Below are 21,544 nucleotides of genomic sequence, written 5' to 3' on the forward strand. Positions count from 1 at the left end.
TTTTCAGCTTCCAAGAATTGTGTACAGATCCTTGCAACATGGGGCCGTGCATTATCCTGCTGCAACATGAGGTGATGTTCTTGGATGTATGGCACAACAACGGGCCTCAGGATCTCGTCACGGTATCTCTGTGCATTCAAAATGCCATCAATAAAATGCACCTGTGTTCTTCGTACCATAACAGACGCCTGCCCATACCATAACCCCACCCGCCACCATGGCCACTCGATCCACAACATGACATCAGAAAACCGCTCACACACGACCGCCACACACGCTGTCTGCCATCGCCCCTGAACAGTGTGAACCGGGATTCATCATGTGAAGAGAACACCTCTCTCCAACGTGCCAACGCCCAGCGAATGTTGTAGCATTTGCCCACTCAAGTCGGTTACGACGATCGAACTGGAGTCAGGTCGGACCCCGAGAAGGATGACGAGCAGGTAGATGAGCTTCCTGAGACGGTTGTCTGACCAGTTGTGCAGAAATTCTTGGGTTATGCCAAACCGACTTGTTTCAGCATCTGTCTGGATGGCTGGTCTCAGACGATCTTGGAGGGGAACATGCTGGATGTGGAGGTCCTTGGCTGGTGGTGGTTACACGTGGTTCTGCGGTTGTGAGGCTGGTTGGATGTACTGGCCAAATTCGCTGAAACGCCTTTGGAGACGGCTTATGGTAGAGAAATGAACATTCATACACGAGCAACAGCTCTGGTTGACATTCCTGCTGTCAGCATGCCAATTGCACGCTCCTCAAATCTTGCGACATCTGTGGCATTGTGCTGTGTGATAAAACTGCACCTTTCAGAGTGGCCTTTTATTGTGGGCAGTCTAAGGCACACCTGTGCACTAATCATGGTGTCTAATCAGCATCTTGATATGGCACACCTGTGAGGTGGGATGGATTATCTCAGCAAAGGAGAAGTGCTCACTATCACAGATTTAGACTGGTTTGTGAACAATATGTGAGGGAAATGGTGATATTGTGTATGTGGAAAAAGTTTTAGATCTATGAGTTCATCTCATACAAAATGGGAGCAAAACCAAAAGTGTTGCGTTTATATTTTTGTTGAGTGTAGTTAGGGTCAAATGTTAATGCTATTTTAGATGCATTTGGCTTTACTCTGACATCATCTATAGAAAAGTACAAACTTGATGATGCTGGAAAACAAACTTACTTGCAATGGATTACGCACACTGTGGAGTCATAAAATGATTCAAACGACGGGGGGGCGGATAAAAAAAAAGACTTTTGGTTACTTTCTTATAGTTTATTAAATTTATCAGTTCATAGTCATAGTTGTTCATCCATCAATCGATTTTCTATACCCACATATTCCAGTTAAGGGGCAGGGAAGGAGATGCAAACTCCACAGGTGGGAATCGATCCCATGACCTCTTGCTGTGAGGCAACAGTGCTAGATGAGATACTCGTATGATTCGTATTTTGTGTATTTTTCACTAGACGTCACTAAAGCTAACGATACGAAGAAGGTGGAACCTTTGATAATAATTATTTTACAGATATTAAGACAGCCAACAAAATAATAAAAGAGAGTAATTTTATTTGCCATCACAGAGAGAATCTTCTCTTTTTTTTTAATTTTTTTTAATATTTTATTATTATTAAACAAAGGAACAAGACATAACAAAAGGTACAGGTGAACAATCGGTATGTCTAACATATAGCATAGATAACAGACATCATCCCAAACTTAACAGAAGACATAATATACAACACAATCCGAGAGGTATGGAAGGCTTATTGTAAACCAAAGTTCTTTACCAAGTTTATTGTTTTTATGGCTTTTTTATTTGGTATATTATTTAGGGTTTTAAGGTAGGTGTGGATTTCAATTATCCATAGTTTAAGAAGGGGCTTAGATTGGCTAAATTTGGCTTTATGTATGTGATATTTGCCAAGTAATATATATAAGTTTACTAGATATTGTATATTTTTATCTTTACATTCAAAGGAGGTTATTACGTTATGATTGGCTATTTTAATTCTGTGATTAGTTTTATTATAAATAAGTAACTCCAGATTGAACCAAATATCTCTTGTGAACTTACACTCATAAAACAGTTAATGACTCTTCTTCTATACCACAGAAACAGCATTTGGGTTCCACATCAGTAAAATTAGATCTAAGCAAGTTGGTCGGATAAATACGATGTAAAATTTTCCAATGTAATTCTCTAACTTTATTATAAATACAATATTGAAAGGGATGTACCCATATATATTTCCAGTTTAAGTCACTGTATTGAGAGCTCCAATAAGATTTACAGTTGTGTATGTTCCTGTTAAAATTTTGAATTGTATTTCTAATATGTTTATTGCTACACTTTTGACTATTAAATGGAATCCCATCAATCATTATTGAGCCTATAGTATACTGAGCTTCCTTTTTCACATATGCCTTCATCAGTTCTTTCAGTCCACTCGGAATGCTTTTCACAACATAGTTAAATTCTTTAGAGGTGATTGGATATTGGTGAGTTCTTAAAAACATTTCAGAGAGAATCTTCTCGCCGGCAGTGATGCACAGCTGATTTCGTCATATGCGTCGACCGGTTCCTGTTTAGAAGGCGAGAACGTTTCCGGTGGTGACCATAGACGTATGTGATTGGTCAGTTGTATGAGTGGCAGCGTTGCTCCGCAAATCAGAAGACTTGATAGAAACGGCTATGTTCGCAACCACCCGGCTCGAGATAACCAACCACGAGTTTGTCGTCGTCGTGCGGGAGAATCCATCTTGAACAGAACACTACGGGTTTGATACAAGTAAGTAGTTTTGGTATTTTGCAGAGGTGCCTGGAAAAAACAACCAGTTTTTGTACGTTTTAATGTTAGAGTGTGACATAAGCATGTGTAATTATTATTTTGTGGCTCGGTACTGATGGGAGAATTTGTAGTTCTATGAAGCCGGGCCTGCACTGCGGCTAAAGCTGCGGCCTCTGCGCAGCGCTGGACTGCGAATGTGGGTCCGACTTTATCAGCGTGAACCACATGCTTTTAATCTATTCCACACAGTTAGTAGGCGTTCTCAGCTAAATATTGGCCGGTGACTATCACATGAGTAAATGTAGCGATAAGAACTCTGGTTCGTGTTGAGTGATGTTTTCCGGTCAAAATGGTGGGAAATGTCTTCTAATGGCACAGTGTAAATTTGTACGAGTCATAATATCCGCAGCGGCTTTAACTGCGTTTATTTTCTCTCTAGGTTTTATATTACTGAGTTGAAAAAACAAAAAAATGGCTGAAACCGAGCAGCAGTTTATGGAAACGTCAGAAAATGGCCACGAAGGCGACGATTTTAATGGAGCCGGGAGCGGAGGTACCAGGCCCGACGCGGCAGAGGGAGACTCCCAAAACGGCGGCACGGAGGGCGGCCAGATCGACGCAAGCAAAGGCGAAGAAGATGCTGGGTGAGTGTTCTGAATCAGTTTAAAGTGCATACTGAGTGGAAAGGACCGCGATGAAGGCGGCGATGGTTTGCCGTGGTTCTTTGTTCAGCTGGTCTTTGTTGGCGCCATGTGCACGGCGGAGGCGGGGGATGGGCGCCGAGCAGGAACCAAACCACGTCTGGCTCTGCTCTCAGCAGCCAAACACTGCCATCGATTTTGTGTGTTGCTACCCCCATTTACAACTGGTATTAAAATGTTTCTCATATCCATATTGTGTCTAGATTTGATTTCTGACCCGAATGCGTTTAATGCCTCTTCGGTTTTTACGTGGCTCCAAAAAGTAGTTGTTCTATTGTTTTTGCTTTTTAAAAGTAGTTAAATGGTCTTGAACACCTGTAGCGCCAACAACAAAAGGCAGAGGAGACTGCTGAGGTATGCAGATGATCTGGATGCAGCAAACCTGATTTAAAAAAAACGAAAACATGGCTCTGATGTATGTCGAATTATTCACAAAATGTAATGTCAAAAGGTTGGAATCTGTTGTGTGACGCCACATCAGCAACGGGGGCGGCATGTATCTGTCTACCAGTAAGCGAAGCGCACATCTCGGGCTGCACAGTGCTTTATGGGTACGCTAAATTTTTCGGCTACCAATCCATGTGCTATGATGGCGGAAAGCAGCGAGGAGTGCTATAAGTTTGATAATTCCAACCACTGGAAAGTTGACGATTTAAAACGTTTTTGTAAGCTACACGGACTGCCTGTTACAACCAGGACTATGCACGGCAGTGGACAGAAACGGAAAGACAAGCTGGCTGCCCTTGCGTGTGCTGCATCACAGAAACTACCATTAGTGCCAACAAAGGAGGAAGAGAGAGCCGCTGTCGAAAATGACCAGCCCTTGTTGATAGTGGGAGACAAACAAATTTCTGACCCCTCATATGTCTGTTGACAGACATATGAGCCTTGCAATCGTGTGTTTTCAGCCAACTTTCAAGCCTATAAATTCTGTTTGAGCATTTGAAACCAGCACAATGTGCGCCTGTCATTATTGTATGCGTCACTTAAGGCTTAAAGCCTTTGAAACAATCCCTGTAAGCCTTAACTTTTACAGTCCGCTAATGCTACTGTATACGAAATTCAATGGGAGCGGTGTGAGTTTGGTTGCTGGAATTTTTGCCCCCGTTTGACCCACACGTGCAGATACGTTGCGCACTTCGCTTATACACATGGGTTTTCAGCCATTTGTACCAAGCCCATCTTCAGTTCTCAAGACCAGGCACCTAAGTGGCTCTACTCTACTCTTTTCTACTCTATTTTACTCATCCTTTTTAGATATTTAGATGTACCTTTGTATACTGGCTTAGTTCCACCTTAGAATTGAAATATAATATATAAGATATACCTTACTGAATTTTCATGCCCAGCACTTTGTGTATATCCTTTGTATTGTACCGGTGAATCAGAATTCAGCTCATATTTGCTCTATTTTCCATCAGTCATGCGCTTCATCAGTGTCTTATACACAGATGTCTGGTTTTTCAGGTTTGCTGCAGCCATTTCCATGGCAATGGCCACATAGAATTATACAGAACATACCTGACTTCTTGCAGCCACATGATTGCTCACAACCAATGACATCTTCATGGTGTCTACTTTATATACTTTATATAATATCTGTTTCATTTTGAAGCAATCTTGTCTATCAAACAATGAAGATGGATAGATAGATATATACCACTGCAAATAATAATAATAAATACTATTTTCTACATCCATGACACTCATGGCATCATGATGTTATACCAGGAAAAGCTCATGGAAAATTCATGGGGACTTCTAGTATGTTGTTCAGGGTGGTTAAAGGATTTCAGCAATTGTTAGCTTTCTACTAATATTCTGGCCTGGCCAAAAAAAAATTCATAATATTGCTAGACTATAACCTGCATGTCTTTGCATGTGGGAGGAAGACGGAGTGCCCAAAGGGAACCCACTGAAACACGGGGAGAACATGCAAACGCCACACAGAGAGGTCACAGGTGGGAATCGATCCCATGACCTTGCTGTGAGGCAACAGTGCTTAACCACTAAGGCACCGTGCTGCGCAAGTTCATGGTCTGCTGCAAGTACTTGCATACAAATCTCACTGGTGGTTTGAATGGGAGCCCAAATAATTAGTGTATCTGGAAGTATTCGGGGCTTCGTAATGCTTCATAAGCATTCACAGCCTTTGTCATAAAGCTCAAAATTGAGCTCAGGTGCCTCCTGTTTCCACTGATCATCCTTGATGTTTCCACGGCTTAATTGGAGTCCATCTGGGGTAAATTAGTTTGATTGGACATGATTTTGAAAGGCACACACCTGTCTACATACAAGGTCCCGCAGTTGACGGAGCACAAATCAAGCATGAAGTCAAAAGCCCCTTTCACACCAGGGGTGCTCCCAGTTGTGCCGTGCGTCATTATGACAACGCCGCATGGAAGCAACTCAGTGCCGAGGCGATGCAGCTCGGCACCACAACAGCACGAGGGGCGTAAAGGAGGAAACAAGTCGGGCGCCGAAAAATTGAACCTGTTTAATTTTAAAGTGGTTAAAAGTGGTTCCAGCGCAAGTCGGGGCAAAGAGGAGTTACCCGGCGTGACTCAAAGCCAATTTATGATTCCTGCTGTGTTCCATTGTTCACGCAGTATAAATCATGCAGGATTGTTTTTATACCGTGTACTTAATGCAATAAAAACTACACGCTGAAAAAAAGAGACCACAGAAACAAATGCTGATTGCAGCTCTAGTGCACTCATGGACGTTTGTTCACGCGCGCACATGTGAACAATTAAAAAAAAAAAGTCTGGCTGCAAGCATTAGTTCCTTGTTCTCTGCTCAAACTCTCACATCACAGTAAAAAAAAAAAAAAAGACATAAGTCCTGAGACAGGCATGTCAACATCAAGTAGAACTCCAGACATCTCCACATTTGCTTGACGGTTCCTTCACACGTGCATCTCGCGGTCAAAGGAGGAAAGAAAAGAAAAAATTGTCTGCAGGCAGTTAGTTCCTTTCTCTCCTCAGAATCTCTCATCACAGTTAAAAAAGGACATAAGTCCAGGACATGTCAACATCAAGTAGAACTCCAGACATCGCCACATTTGGTCAAGGAAGGTTCGAGATGGGCGCGCATCTTGCGGTCAAGGGAGGAAAGATAAACTATAACAGAACTCGGAGCGCAGCCCTGCAGCTCAGCACAACAAGTAGAAGAGAAGTCAGCGTGCACAGTCTGTCTCCAGCCAAACTGTGGACTCTGACTTCTCTGTGCAGAGAACCTGCAGGCTGCGTTATCACCTCCTCTCTGCCCTCTGCTGTGCGCACCTGACGCAGAAATTCCTGCGTTGTCATTACACCACAGGAAGCAACTGGGAGCAGCCCCGGTGTGAAAGGGGCTAAAGGAATTGCCTGTTGATCTCTGAGACAGGATAGTCTTGAGGCACAAATCTGGGGAAGAGTACAGAAACATTTCTGCTGCTTTGAAGGTTCCAGTGAGCACAGTGGCCTTCATCATCCATAAAGGGAAGAAGTTCAGATCCACCAGAGCTCTTCCTAGAGCTGGCTGCCTGTCTAAACTAAGCAGTCAGGGGAGAAGGGCCTTATTCAGGGAGGGGACCAAGGACCTGGTGGTCACTCTGTCAGAGCTCCAGCAGTCTTCTGGAGAGAGGAGAACCTTCCAGATGGACAACCATCTCTGCATCAGTCCATCAATGACTACATTTACATGCAGCCAATAACCCTTTCATAACCGGAATATTAGCAATAACCCGGTTGCGCACGGCCATGTAAACACCCACAAAAACCGGAATATGCTCATATTCCAGTTTTTAAAAACCCAAATAAGACCCCTGAGTTACTCCTTTTCTAACCCGAATATCAGGTCATATAAACGCGCATTGGGATATCTCCATAGAAAGGAACATTAGTGTTCTGTGCATGTCCTATCTGCAAGGAATCTTGGTCTTTTGAGTACGGCACCTACTTGTATGCGGTGCGCGCAACCCACCGGACACCACAGAAGCAGATGTAAACAGCGCGTTGTGTTCTGCGTCATCAGGCGGGCTGGTCGTGGCACCGCGATTGCTCTGCGCAGCGGGCCACTCGCACCACCCCCCTCTCTGCTGTGCGGAGCTGCGCCAACTGGCAACAGGTCCAGAGACTACGCTCACTGTTTTGAGGTGGAGGCAGCCCGCAAGGATAGATTTCTTGCGGAAAAAATCCACAGCGCTGCAGGGCCTCGGTATGCTGCAGAGCTCCATGACCATGACTTCGATTCTTTGCGGGTCCCGCATCCGTACCCCCGGAGGCAGTAAGCGAAGGGAGAGCACGCGTATTGTGTTCTGCTTGTGTCTGTTATAATCTTCTCGACCAGAAGAAAAGTGTTTACACAGGAGAGAAAAGTGAGAAAATGTTAATGCCTGTTTGAGAAAAGTGTATAAAGTGTGTAGTGAGGGTTTTACACAAAGCAGGATTTGCACAAACGCCAGACCAAATCAAGCACCGGTGGAAGATGTGCGTCGCTGTTTAGATGGGGATATTCCAAATGATACCACTGACCATGTATACAGGAGTAACTGTCTGCTTAAGCATGTAAACGGGTTATTCCTAATGATTCAGAAAACGGAATATTGACCTTAACCTGAATATTAACGGCATGTAAATGTAGTCAATCAAGACTGTAAAGTGGCCAGATGGAAGCCATTTCTTTGTAAAAGCCACATGGCAGCCCACCTGGAGTTTGCCAAAAGGCACCTGAAGGACTCTCAGACCATGAGAAATAAAAGTATCTGGTCTGATGAGACAAAGATTGAACTCTTTGGCGTAAATGCCAGGCATCATTCTTTGGAGGGAACCAGGCACCATTCCTACAGTGAAGCATGGTGGTGGCAGCATCATGCTGTGGGGATGTTTTGCAGCAGCAGGAACTGGGAGACTAGTCAGGATTGTGGAAAAGATGAATGCAGCAATGTACAGAGACATCCTGGTTGAAAATCTGCTCCAGAAGGCTCTCGACTTCAGACTTGGGGATGGGTTATCTTTCAGCAGGACAATGACCCAAAGCACACAGCCAAAATACCAAAGTTATGGCTTCTGGACAACTCTGTGAATGTCCTTGAGTGGCCCGGCCAGAGCCCAGACCTGAATCTGATTGAACATCTCTGGAGAGATCTGAAAATGGCTGTGCACAGACGCTCCAATCCGACCTGATGGAGCTTGAGAGGTGCTGCAAAGAAGAATGTGCAAAACTGCTCAAAGATAGGTGCACCAAGCTTGTGGCATCATATTCAAGACTTGAAGTTGTAATTGCTGCCCATCAACAAAGTATTGAGCAAAGGGTGTAAATACTTATGTACATGTGATGTCTTAGTTGTGTGTGTTTTTTTTTGCAAAGTCAAAAAAATTTCTAAAACACCATTAGCTGATGAACTTCAATAGCTTCTGCCATTTGACTGGCAGTTGACACGTACAACAATTTTCTGCTTGATCAGCTTGCATCTTAACTGCTGGCAAGAATGGGAATTTTGGGGCTACTGCAGCTGTATTTACTATTGTGCCATCATCCTTTATTTCCTTCTTCTAAAAGAATTCTTGAATTATTGTGGGCCATCTTGAGCTATTGAACAGTCGTGCTTTGTAATATAGGCATAACATTGTCCAGTTGTGAAGTTTAATATTTCCCTGTCCATTGGACAGGTAAGAGCACTTCCACTTGTTTGAAACAGTGGGACAAGTGTTACTGTTGTGCTCTGAAATGGAGGTCGTAATTCTTCTTTCACTACTTCCAGAGCTGGTTTTGTCAGTCTGGTCACAGTTTTGTCCTCATTGTATACACCTGTACTCTAATGTAGTTGACCATTATCCAGGTTGTCTCATCACAAAAAAACATGCTATGATACCAAGTGTACATGGGCTCAGTGCTGTATTAGTGCTGAATCTGTCTTTGTGTTTTTAGAAAAATGTTTGTCGGCGGACTGAGCTGGGACACGAGTAAGAAGGATCTCAAAGACTACTTCTCTAAATTTGGTGAGGTGACAGACTGCACCATAAAGATTGACCCTCAGACAGGCCGGTCAAGAGGTTTTGGCTTCATCCTCTTTAAAGATTCAACCAGTGTAGACAAGGTGAGTGAGGAATCATCTGAACTTGGCATCCATTGAGGGGCTTGTACATTGATTGAGTCTCTCCACCACGTGCCCCATTTTCATAGGTTCTTGAACAAAAAGAACACCGGCTAGATGGCCGACAGATTGACCCCAAGAGGGCAATGGCTATGAAGAAGGATCCAGTCAAGAAAATCTTTGTGGGGGGCCTCAACCCAGACACTTCAAAGGAATCCATTCAAGACTACTTCGGGACCTTTGGAGAGGTATTGAATACTGATTCATAATGCCCTTGGCTTTGGGGCTATTAGTAATATAAAACTTCAGTTTCATGTTTTTGTTTTTGCTCCCGAGCTGAATAATTTTATATTGAATATCTGATGATACAAATTCCTGGTCCGATACTTGTATTTTCCTGGATACTATAATTTTCAACCCCCCTGGCTATGCGCTTGTCCTGTCTCTGTTAGCAGGAGGAAAATGGACATAAGAAAATCTTGTTTATGTGGAATGTGCTACCTGATTGGCTGGTATCACATGTAACATTCTTCAGGAACAGTTGCTGCATATTTGAAGTGAAAGATGGTGAAATGTCTTTTAAAAGTACATATCGTTGCAACGCTCACTGACAGCACACTGCCAATTCGTGGCATGCTTATGAAACAGCCAGACTGATGCGACTAATATGCGTGAATCAAATAAACATCATGCATCTACAGTGCATCCAGAAAGTTTTCACAGTGCTTCCCTATATTTTTTGCTACAACTTTATTTCAAAATTTTTTCATCAAAATTCTACACACAATACCCAGTAATGGCATATATATCAAATTTATTTAATGAAACAAAATCACATTTACATATGGGGGGGGGGGAGGATTTTTTTGCATATTTATTAAAAATTTCTTAAAAATAAGAAATCACAGGTACATAAGTATTCAGTCTTTGCCATGAACATAAGCTCAAAATTGAGCTCAGGTGCATCCTGATTCCACTGATCATCCTTCAGGTGTTTCTACAGCTTAATTTGGCATCCTCCTGAGGTAAATTTTGTTAGACACTTCCAAGTAAAAGGCACATAGCAGCCCACCTGGAGTTTGCCAAAAGGCACCTGAAGGACTCTCGGACCATGAGAAATAAAATTCTCTGGTCTGATGAGACAAAGGTTGAAGTCTTTGGCGTGAATGCCCGGTGTCATGTTTGGAGGAAACCAGTGACCATCCCTACGGTGAAGCATGGTGGTGGCAGCATTATGCTCTGGGGATGTTTTTCAGCAGCAAGAACTGGGAGACAGGTCAGGATTGAGGGAAAGATGAATGCAGCAATGAAAACCTGCACTTGAGCGCTCTTGACCTCAGACTGGGGTGCTGATTCATCTCTCAGTAGGACAGTGACCCTAATTCTAATCCAATAATCTAATATTATATTTTACAAGTTGGGGAAAACAAAAAACAGAAATCCACATCCCATTGTGTTTTCAGCAAAATGTCAAGACTTTGGCCCAAGTTTGGCTGAGCTCTTGACACTAGGAAAGATCCAAAACTTGTAAAGATGTGAAAAAATAAATGCTACCAGGAAAACAGGGATACGCTAAATTTGACAGTCTCTATGATGACGAAGCGGCTTTGTGCCATTGCTTAGGGAGAGCCCTGGACTGCAAAAGTACTTTTTATCAAATTACTTGAATACTCGATTACTCAAATAATTGATGGCTGCAGCCCCAGAATGTGAGTCCAGAATTTTTTTTTTTTTTTTTTTTTTTTTTTTTTTTTACATTTACACCTTTTTAGAGGAGGAACTCAACCCTTTTATTTCTGTTAATGTATTTTAATGTAATTTACTGTTTTAATGTATTTCTAAATTATAATTTATCAATGCATGTTATTTATTATTATCGGTATCATTATTTTATTAACTTGAACTTATTTATTTGGCACACAACTCATCAATAACAAAAACTGATAAAGACAATTCCACAGTGACATGTGTGACCAAAAAGGGGGTGAGCAGAAGCAAAGCTTATAAACGCCCACCCCATATATACATACATATACAGTGGTCCCTCGTTTATCGCGGGAGTTACATTCTAAAAAATAGCCCACGATAGGCGAAATCCGAAGTGGCCAGCGTTATTTTTTACAATTATTATAGACGTTTTAAGGCTGTAAAACCCCTCACTACACACTTTATACACTTTTCTCAATCAGGCATGAACATTTTCTCACTTTTCTCTCGTGTGTAAACACTCTCAAAGTTCAAACCTGAGTAGAAAAATAAGACCAACTTGTTTTCAGGCCCAAACATTTGTTTGAGAAATAAAAATAGAACGTTTTCCTATAAATAATTATGATGGCTTTTAGAACTAACGAATTTAATTTTAACGATCAACGTACGAGTTTGGACACATAAGAAATTATTAATAGTGACTGACCAGTATTTCACAGTTCCTCTGATCGCGCCTCTTGTCCTGGGGCCGCTGCGCTGTCACGTCTTTTTCCACTGACTCACACCTTGCTGCAGGTGTCTTTTTCCTAGTGTAGAACACAGTTATGGGTAGTTGTTGGCGCTCTTTTTTTCTTCTGGGCGAGAAGATTCTTACACGCAGAACACAATGCGCGTGCTCTGCCTTCGCGGTGTCGCAACCGGCTGCTTGATGAGGCCACAGAACACAATGCACTGTATTTAAAAAAAAAAAAAAAAAAAGCATGCAAAACTGGACTAAAAAAAATCCGTGAGGCCGCGAAAGGTGAACCGCGTTATAGCGAGGGACCACTGTATACACATTACCTACCCCAGAGCAAGCACACAGGCGACAGTGGTAAGGAAAAACTCCCTCTGGTCGGCTTGAGGTTTCTTCCTCAATACATCAGACTCTAAGGGGTGACCCTCTGCTTGGGCCAAGCTACAAACACATTTAACAACACAAGCTCAAATCCCATTATCATAAACATATCAAGTGAGCACCGTATCTTCGTCTACATACATATACAGTATACATGTATACACACACCAACATACACCTACACATACATAATTACACACATATATATATATGCACATACACAAATGAATGTTACTGAACAAGTTCACAATTACAACTGACAACACAAAACTCATCATACTTCATTAGATACATATCTTGAAAACATCATTTTTTATATTGATTTTTAAACTGATAGATATTTGGACATCGTTTGAGTTCATCTGTCAGGTTATTCCATAATCTAGGGCCACACATGGAGACATAGAAACCTTTCCTGGTCGTCCGAGCGCCAGCATTTTAAAATGATACAAGCCCCGTAAATTATATTTTCCTTCTCTCTCAGTAAAATATTCTTGAATTCTAAATGGCACTTCTTTATTTTTCACTTTGTGCATTAATTGAACAGTCTTGAACGAAATCATTTTAAGTTTTAATATTTGAGATTTAATGAACAGTGGGTTGGTGTGGTCTCGATAACCTGCATTATGAATTGTCTAGGGCTGCAGCTATCGATTATTTTAGTAATCGAGTATTCTATTGATTATTCTGGCGATTAATCGAGTAATCTGATAAAAAGTACTTCTGTGTTTTTAAACATCAATAGTCCAGGGCTCTCCCTAAGCAACGGCACAATGTCACTGCGCCAAAGTGTTGGCATTTTGCTGAGATGGTGATGTGATGTGGCTTTCTGTTTTGTTTTCCCCAACTTGTAAAATTTAACCATTTTTAAGTTTTTTATATATATATATATATATATATATATGTGTGTGTGTTTTTTTTTTTGTTGTTTTTTTTTTGTTTTTTTATAAAGGTTGATGGACTGGGGTCCCTGCGTGATTTATTCTATTTATTTATTTATTTTTTCATGTAGCCTCACAGTCAGTTTTTTAAAATTATTATTTTATTTAAGTTACCGTGTTTGTGAAGTGTTGTGTGTTGCCCAAAAAAGCAAAAATTAAAAAGTCAAACACTCAGTGTGAGTCTGAGGGAAACACAGAAGAAATAGTGGACTTCTGCTGTTTGTCAATGTAGCTGGGGACAGAGCTGTGACTCGCCCGTTATGAGAGCCTCTCACACTGGGCAGAGAGACAGTAGCCGGCCACCGGGTCAATAGTCCCTCCCCATGTAGAGCAGACTGTGTGTTTTTTAAAAATAGACAAACACATTGCTTCGCTTTAAATGCACAGGAACTCTATTTCAGATGATCAGCGTGGACGATCTTTCTTTTAAAAGGCTTTATTTTACTCTCACGTTGGAAAGTGGTAGCTATCGTTGCTAATTTCATTAGCTGTTATGCTCTAGTCTTCTGTTTTGTTTTTTCTGCGGACATTGCAGCGCCACACACAGGCCTGGCATATGTATTATGTTAAACGAAGCTTCGAGGCACAGAATTTGCCTCGAACATTTTTGTAATTGAATTATTCAAGTTACTCGACTAATCGTTTCAGCCCTAGAATTGTCCTTAATGCTCTTTTTTGAAGAACGAATAATGGTTGCAGTGTTGCCCCAAACTTCAGCGCAATAAGTCAAGTAGGGTGCAGCCAATGAACAATAGAGAGTATGTAGTGCTCTGCAATCAAGAACATGCTTTACTTTATTTAATACTGCAATACGTTTTGATACCTTCATTTGAATATGCTGAATATGAGCTTTCCAGTTAATTTTGTCATCAATAATGACACCTAAAAACTTATTCTCTTTGACACATTCTATGTTTACCCCATGTATATTTAACTGAATTTGTATGTCTTTTTTATAATTTCCAAATAACATCAATTTGGTTTTAGACAAATTTAATCAAACCATCTCTTTAACTTTATCATTTCTGTTCCTAAATCAGATAATTATTACAGATTTCCCCTGAGCAAAACAGGTTTGTGTCATCTGCAAAGAGCACAGTTTTAACCATATCTGAAACTTTACATGAATCATTAATGTATAAAATAAATAACTTTGGGCACAACACAGAACCCTGTGGTAGCCCACAGATGATGTCCAGATATGAAGAACAGTATTCCCCGAGTTTAACAAACTGCTTTCGGTTTTGTAAGTAGCTTTTAATCCAACTCAGAGCAACTCCTCTGATCCCATACAGTTCCAACTTTTGAAATAATATATTGTTATCAATTGTGTCAAAAGCCTTTATGTCAATAAATAAACCTGCAACTATTACCTTATTGGTCCACATGTTTATTGATCTCTTCTATGGAATCGAGCAATGCCAGTATCGTGGACCTTTTTGCTCTAAAACCATATTGACTTTCATCAAGCAAGTTGTGTCGATCTATAAATTTATTTAATTTTTGTAAAGTTTTTCCGGTATCTTTGAAAATTGTGACAGTAGAGACACAGGCCTGTAGTTAGTAAAAAGATGCTTGCTGCCAGATTTGAATAAAGGTATCAGTTTTGCCACTTTCATACTGCTAGGAACAATCCCAGTTTGAAATGATTTGTTAAAAATATGATAATGGTTTTGCGATTTCAGTAATTATTTGCTTTACTAAGGACATATGTACCTCATTATGATCCGTTGGCTTTTTACTTTTACATGTACTAACTATGTTAATTTCCCTTTCATCTACTGGGCTGAGAAACGTGCGGATTTCTGGCGATTAATTGCTGATTTTCCCATGTACTGTGTGGGATTTCAGCTGCCAGATCTGGCCCAACATTAGCAAAAAATTGAAACTATTCAGTACTTGGCTTATGTTATATTCATCTTTGTTGTCATAAGTAAAGTATGTTGGATAGTTATTTGATTTGGATTTATTTGCTATAATACTATTCAATATTTTCCATGTTTCCTTTATATCGTTTTTATTATCGTTTAGTATTTTTCCAAAGTATGATTTTTTTTTTTTACAGTTCCGCATAATAGTTGTTAGTTTATTTTTATAGTCCTTATATTTAACCTCTGCCTCTCTTGATTTACTTTTAATGAATTCTCTGTATAGCCTATTTTTCTTTTTACACGCCTTTTGAAGACCTTTTGTTATCCATGGGTTAGCTTTATAGTTATATTTATTATACTGTATAATTGGACAATTTTTGTTATATATATTGATAAATATGTTTTCAAATTCGGAATATGCTAAATTCGCATATTGTAAATGGGATTCCAGTCCTGTAAAAGTAAGTTTTAAGGCAATGATAGCTTCTTTAGATTCCAGGTGCTTGCAGTATTGTTTTTTCTCAGTACATCTTTTATTCAACTTCAAATCAGTTACTATAAAAATTGGTAAATGGTCACTAATATCATTAATTAATAAGCCACTTAGTGTTTTGGTATCTATCATTTGTACATATATTATCAATGAGAGTAGCTGAATGTGAAGTGATTCTTGAAGGCCGAGTAATTTTTGGATATAGATTTAGACTGTACATAGTGTTAATGAAACCCTCAGTTACTATATGCTGATGCGGGTTTAAGAGATCAGTGTTTATATCTCCACAATCAATTACTTGCTTATTACCCATCTGTGAAAACAATTTCTCTGTCCAATTTTGAAATTCTTCAGTTTTAGAGCCAGGAGCTCTATATATGCAGCTACTAATTATATTTTTGCCTTTTTCCATACCTATTCCAATTGTGATGGATTCCACAGTCATTTGATCTTTAATTTTGTAGTTAATCCTTTTGTCAACATACAAAGCTACTCCTCCTCCTCTATTTCGTCTATTCAGATGATTAAATTCATAACCCTCCAGCTCATAGTATCTGATCCTTTAAGTTTATATCCTTGTTTGAGCAGAGTTGTTTTCTTTCCTGTTAACAATCCTCATGACTGTAGGTTTGTCTGCTGAATTCTTCCTGGGTAACGGGTGACACGCTTCAATAGTGTTTATATCCAGATCGATCCCCTTAGTTTGTAAAAAAGCAACTTGTTGCTCTGTGGAGTAGGGCTGCAACGATTAGTCGAGTAACTCGAATAATTCGATTACAAAAAATGTTCGAGGCAAATTCTGTGCCTCGAAGCTTCGTTGTAGTACATATGCCAGGCCTGTGTGTGGCGCTGCAATGTCCGCAGGAAAAAAGACGACTAGAGGATAACAGCTAATCAAATTAGCAACGATAGCTACCGCTTTCCAACGTGACACAGAGTAAAATAAAGCATTTTAAGAGAAAGATGGTCTACGCTGATCATCTGAAATAGACTTATTGTGCATTTAAAGCGAAGCAGTGTCTGCTCTACATGGGGAGGGACTATTGACCCGGTGGCCGGCTGCTCACTGCCCAGTGTGAGGGGCTCTCAGACCGGGCGAGTCACAGCTCTGTACCCGGCTACATTGACAAACAGCAGAAGTCTACTCTTTCTTCTGTGTTTCCCTCAGACTCACACTGAGTGTTTGACTTTTTAATTTTTGCTTTTTTTGGGCAACGCACAACACTTCACAAACACGGTAACTTAAATAAAAATAATAAAAAAACTGACTGCGAGGCTACATGTTCAACCTCCAGCTGAAATGCATCTGCTGAATTGCAGAGAAAGAGGGATAAAAAAAAATCATGCAGGGACCCAGTCCATCAACCTTTATTATAATAATAATAATAATAATAAAAATTAAAAATAGTTCAATTTTACAAGTTGGAGAAAGCAAAACAGAAAGCCACATCCCATTGCCATTTCAGCAAAATGCCAAAACTTTGGCGCAGTGACATTGTGCCATTGCTTAGGGAGAGCCCTGGATTATTGATGTTGTTTAAAAACGCAAAAGTACTTTTTATCCAATTACTCGATTAATCGATAGAATACTCGGTTACTAAAATAATCTATAGTTGCAGCCCTACTGTGGAGCGTTCGCCTTGTTCATCGGGCTCCCCCGTTACCAGAGGCTGCTGCCTGAGCATACGATGTGGGTCTGATGTAGGGCCGACAGGCCGACTGCTGATGTTAATTGCGGCCGCGACGAGTTGCAGGCCCGGGCGGTGTCTCCGGCGGTGGAGGGCTGGTGACGATCTCCGATGAGCTGAGGTACCGGCTGGACCTCCGTCGAGCTGCGGGCTGATGGCGGCCTCCCTCTAGCCGCGGTCCCGGCTGGGCCTCCGGCGTGCTGCTGGGCTGATGGCGGCCTCCCTTGAGCTGTGGCCGAGCTGGGCCTCTGGCGAACTGCGCGCTGATGCGTCCGACACGCCTGGTCCTGGCTGGGGTTCTTCGGCGGCCCATGGACTCTGATCGAAGTTATACAACGGTACGGCCGTCTACCCAGACACCGACCGTCCACTCGCTCTGGTGCTCACGCTGCTCGTGAGCACCAGATTATTACCAGATTATTGATTGTTACTTCTATTTTTTTTTCATTTGATTTTTAAATGGTCCACATTGGAAGTAAGTGTTTTCATTTGCTTGTCATCCATGTATTTTTAATGTGTTAATAATTATATTATGTACTTGCATTGAACTTACTAATTTTTATTTTTCTGCATTCTGCTGCAATACTCTTTTCACTGATAGTAAATGACAGCATAACACTGACTAAAGCCCCCTTCATACTAGCGCAGACGTAGAACTGTGCGTAGAACTATTGCGGCGTTGTTTTAAGTACACCCAAAATGCGCGCATACTCAGCCTTTTCCCGTGTTTGTTGTGTTCATAGATTTGCTTGCAGCTGCGTGTGTTTGCTTTTTAATGTGTGCGCACAGTCACCTGTAGTCCTTGCCGCTTATTTAAACCAATTCAACTCTTTTTCAGTTCACTTCTGCCGGTTGTGCAGAACACATCATTGTGCTTGGAAGACAGTGGACTGTATCACGAGGTTTTTACAGTTGCATGCTGTCACGCGTGTAGCCATAGCTGCTATTTTCTGCCTCTGTGGAAGTACGCTCCTTTCTCTACTGCAGTGTGGTGCACGTCAGAAACGGAGTCATTTAACATTATTTTATTTATTTATTGTATTGGTGTTTCATTTTCATTGTGTACAGATGCTGCTGAGTCTGGCTGTGGTAAAGGCTGCTGTGAATGAAGTGCTGTGACGCTTAAAACTTTCAAAGCTCCGGTTGCTCCGATCAGGTCCACTTATTCGATCAGGTTGTCTGATGTACGCACCGACATGCAGTGACTGCGCTTTTATTTTAAAGAGTCACATCTCTTTTCAGGTTTGATCAAACCTGATCGATGAGGGCATTTGATGATTGCACCGACCTGCAGGGACGGCGCTTTTATTTTAGAGTCACAGTGCTTATTCAGGTTTATTCAGACCTGATCGATCAGGGCGTCTGATGATTGCACCGATGGCGCTTTTATTTTAAAGAGTCACAGGTTTGATCAGACCTGAGCGAGAGACACCTGCTGTTTGTGTTCCGTTTAAGGATTTATGAGTTGGGGTTCGATTCCCTGTTCTGAGCACACAGAAGTGCTGCGGCTGCGTGATCATGTTCTTCAGCTGATTCACTCTGGATGCACACACTCAGTTTTTGGATGTATACAGGAGCGCGGTGTTGCACAGACTTGCATGCAGTAACGCCGTGCTGCGCAGACCTGCTTAAAACTGTATTTTCTGTGCCCAGTGCTCCACGCCGAAAACAAACATGTTTAATTTCTTCCGTCCTACCCGCGTAGATCTCAATATACTGTTGCGTAGGGAGCAAAAACTCAGCGTAGAGCTGCTCAACTCAGCATAGACAGTACACCACAATACAAAGCTCTACGTTTGCGCTGTTAAACACAATAAGTCAATAACAACTAACATGAACCACAATAACATTTAAAACCCCAGACTCCCATTGTGTATTGCAGCACAATGTCCATTGTTTACTGCTTAGCTAAAATGGCTAATTTCTCCAAAAATAGTAGTCCGATCAACTTCCCGTTTTCGTAGTGTTCATCCTTGACCCAAAATACATAAGCAGACCAATATATATTGGGGTTAATTTATCCGATCAGTCAGTTGCGATCGCTTCAATTTTATCGGGACATCCTTTGTGGAAAATTTCACAATTGAACTCTGGGTAATTTTATTTTTTATTAACATTTTTATTTGTGAAAAAATTCACACAAAACAACTTTAAAATAAAGCAGAAAAACAGTACAACAAATAGATTAAAATAAAAAAAAATCTCAGGAGCAACATAGATCATTAATAATCTGTTGCAATTCTGGTTTAACAAGAATTGCAACTGCTTTTTCAGGGCTTTTCTTGTAGATTGGAATATATTCATGAAACTTGTCACTAATTTCAGCCCAAGTTGAATTCATTTCCTGCTTGAGTAATTTTTTGTCCTTTTTACAGATTGAGAATATTGAGCTTCCACAAGATCCAAAAACAGAAAAAAGGAGGGGATTTGTATTCATCACATACAAAGAAGAAGCTTCAGTCAAGAAAGTCATGGAGAAAAAATATCATACAGTTGGTGGAAGCAAGGTAATGTTAACATTTCTTCTCACTGTCTTTTTTTGGGGTGGGGGGGGTGGATTACAACTACAACATAATGCGCACATATTCATGTTTCAGTGTGAAATTAAAGTGGCCCAGCCCAAAGAGGTCTACCAACAGCAGCAGTACGCTGGCCGTGGATATGGGACTCGAGGCAGGGGGCGTGGAGGTATGTGTCATGACATCACTACAGCTATGTGGTGGAATATTCAAATCAGCTGTTGAGGTTTGTGCTGGTGAAAGTTGTGACAAGTGTGTCTTGTTTTTAGGTCAGGGCCAAAACTGGAATCAAGGCTACAACAACTACTGGAACCAGGGATATGGCCAGGGCTATGGCTATGGTCAAGGATATGGATATGGTGGCTATGGCAACTATGACTACTCTGGTTATTACGGCTATGGGGGTGGCTACGATTACAGTAAGCGTTAACTGCCCCCAGGGAAAGAATTAGAAGCTTGATTTTTCTTGGTCCTCGTTGTTGTACGGAAGAACTCAGTCCCTCTTTCTCTTGTCGTCCAGACCAGGGCAATACAAGCTATGGGAAAGCTCCAAGACGTGGATCGCACCAGAGTAGCTACAAGCCATACTGATCACACATAGTGCAGGTATGCATTTTTGCATCATCCGTGCTAGTATGAGAATGTAGCTGTAACCATTAGTGCCTTCTTAATCCCAAAGATCTCCATCTTACCCTAAATCCATTCACACACTGTGGGCTGTTAGGGTAGGTTGTGTTGTGGGATGTGTGATCATTAAAGGTGGCTTTGTACAACTTTAAAAAAAAGAAAAAAAATGAAAAATGGCACTTCTGCAGTAAGGATAGCAAAAAATAAAGGCCATCCTGTCCCTAGTATTAGTTGCGGCCCCCTCTTAAAAATGTATCCATTCACTGACCTGTCCGACCCATCCACGTGCCTGTCTTTGTGTAACTGCATGTTATATTTGGTTTATTCTGAGTAACGTTAAGCACCATGTTTTTCCTCTTAAGGTCTAAACTAAATAAGAAAAAAGATCCATGGTCTGACCGCAGCGAACATGGACTCTGGCTTTTCCTTTGGAGTTGGCAGAAATTTGGACTCATGCTCCATTTGTACAGAACAAGTGAGGAACTGGGGAAGCAAATGTCACTTTTCCACTTTTTATTTTTTATTGTTTTGTGTCATTTACATTTCCAGTCATGGAAGTGTTATTTTTACTGTACTTTTTGGTACCTTTTTGAATAATGTATTGTATGGTTGTATTTTTACATGTCTACTGGATTTGCAGATGAACAGGAGCAAGAGCTTTAAGCTCATGAATAAAACGATATGCTATCCTTTTTTTTATGTTTGTAGATCTTGGTTACTTTATCGTGCTGAGTGTTGAATGCGAGTTGCATGGCTTTAGATTTGCGGCAAGGCAAAATAAGGGATTTAATCAATGTAATAAGTCATCATCTTCAAATGGCTAAGTAGACAAAAACAACCAGCATTTTTCTTTTCTTTTTGGTTTGTAAGATTCCCCATGTCTGCAATTTTAAGTGGCTTTCCTAGTATATGGTGCAACGCAAGCCTGTTAATGTAAGAGGGCACTCCCTCGTTCACTCATTCCTCTAGTGTCTTGGGCAACTTGGTAGAAATAAAAATTTGATTTATATTACA

General features: G+C 41.0%; 1 protein-coding gene across 2 annotated transcripts; it reads left to right on the top strand.

The window, feature by feature from the left end:
• The first annotated feature begins 2,595 nt into the window (after positions 1-2,595).
• Positions 2,596-21,544, top strand: hnrnpaba (heterogeneous nuclear ribonucleoprotein A/Ba). Of its 2 annotated transcripts, XM_034181212.1 has the most exons (9): positions 2,620-2,787; positions 3,227-3,431; positions 9,402-9,570; positions 9,657-9,815; positions 19,760-19,891; positions 19,982-20,072; positions 20,173-20,322; positions 20,424-20,509; positions 20,893-21,544. In XM_034181212.1, exons 2-8 carry the CDS (start codon positions 3,259-3,261, stop codon positions 20,492-20,494), a joined length of 945 nt encoding a protein of 314 aa, XP_034037103.1. In that variant the 5' UTR covers positions 2,620-2,787; positions 3,227-3,258; the 3' UTR covers positions 20,495-20,509; positions 20,893-21,544. The 2 variants fall into 2 exon arrangements, with proteins under 2 accessions (XP_034037102.1, XP_034037103.1); XM_034181211.1 differs by having other exon boundaries at positions 2,596-2,787; positions 19,760-20,072.

The sequence above is a fragment of the Thalassophryne amazonica genome, chromosome 11 (assembly GCF_902500255.1).
Source record: "Thalassophryne amazonica chromosome 11, fThaAma1.1, whole genome shotgun sequence".
Classification (NCBI taxonomy): domain Eukaryota; kingdom Metazoa; phylum Chordata; class Actinopteri; order Batrachoidiformes; family Batrachoididae; genus Thalassophryne; species Thalassophryne amazonica.

Coding starts and splice junctions, on each gene's coding strand:
- hnrnpaba (XM_034181211.1), top strand. CDS start 3,259: ATGGCTGAAACCGAGCAGCAGTTTATGGAAACGTCAGAAAATGGCCAC. Junction 9,571..9,656: donor ATTCAACCAGTGTAGACAAG/GTGAGTGAGGAA, acceptor CCATTTTCATAG/GTTCTTGAACAAAAAGAACA. Junction 20,323..20,423: donor TGGGGGTGGCTACGATTACA/GTAAGCGTTAAC, acceptor CTTGTCGTCCAG/ACCAGGGCAATACAAGCTAT.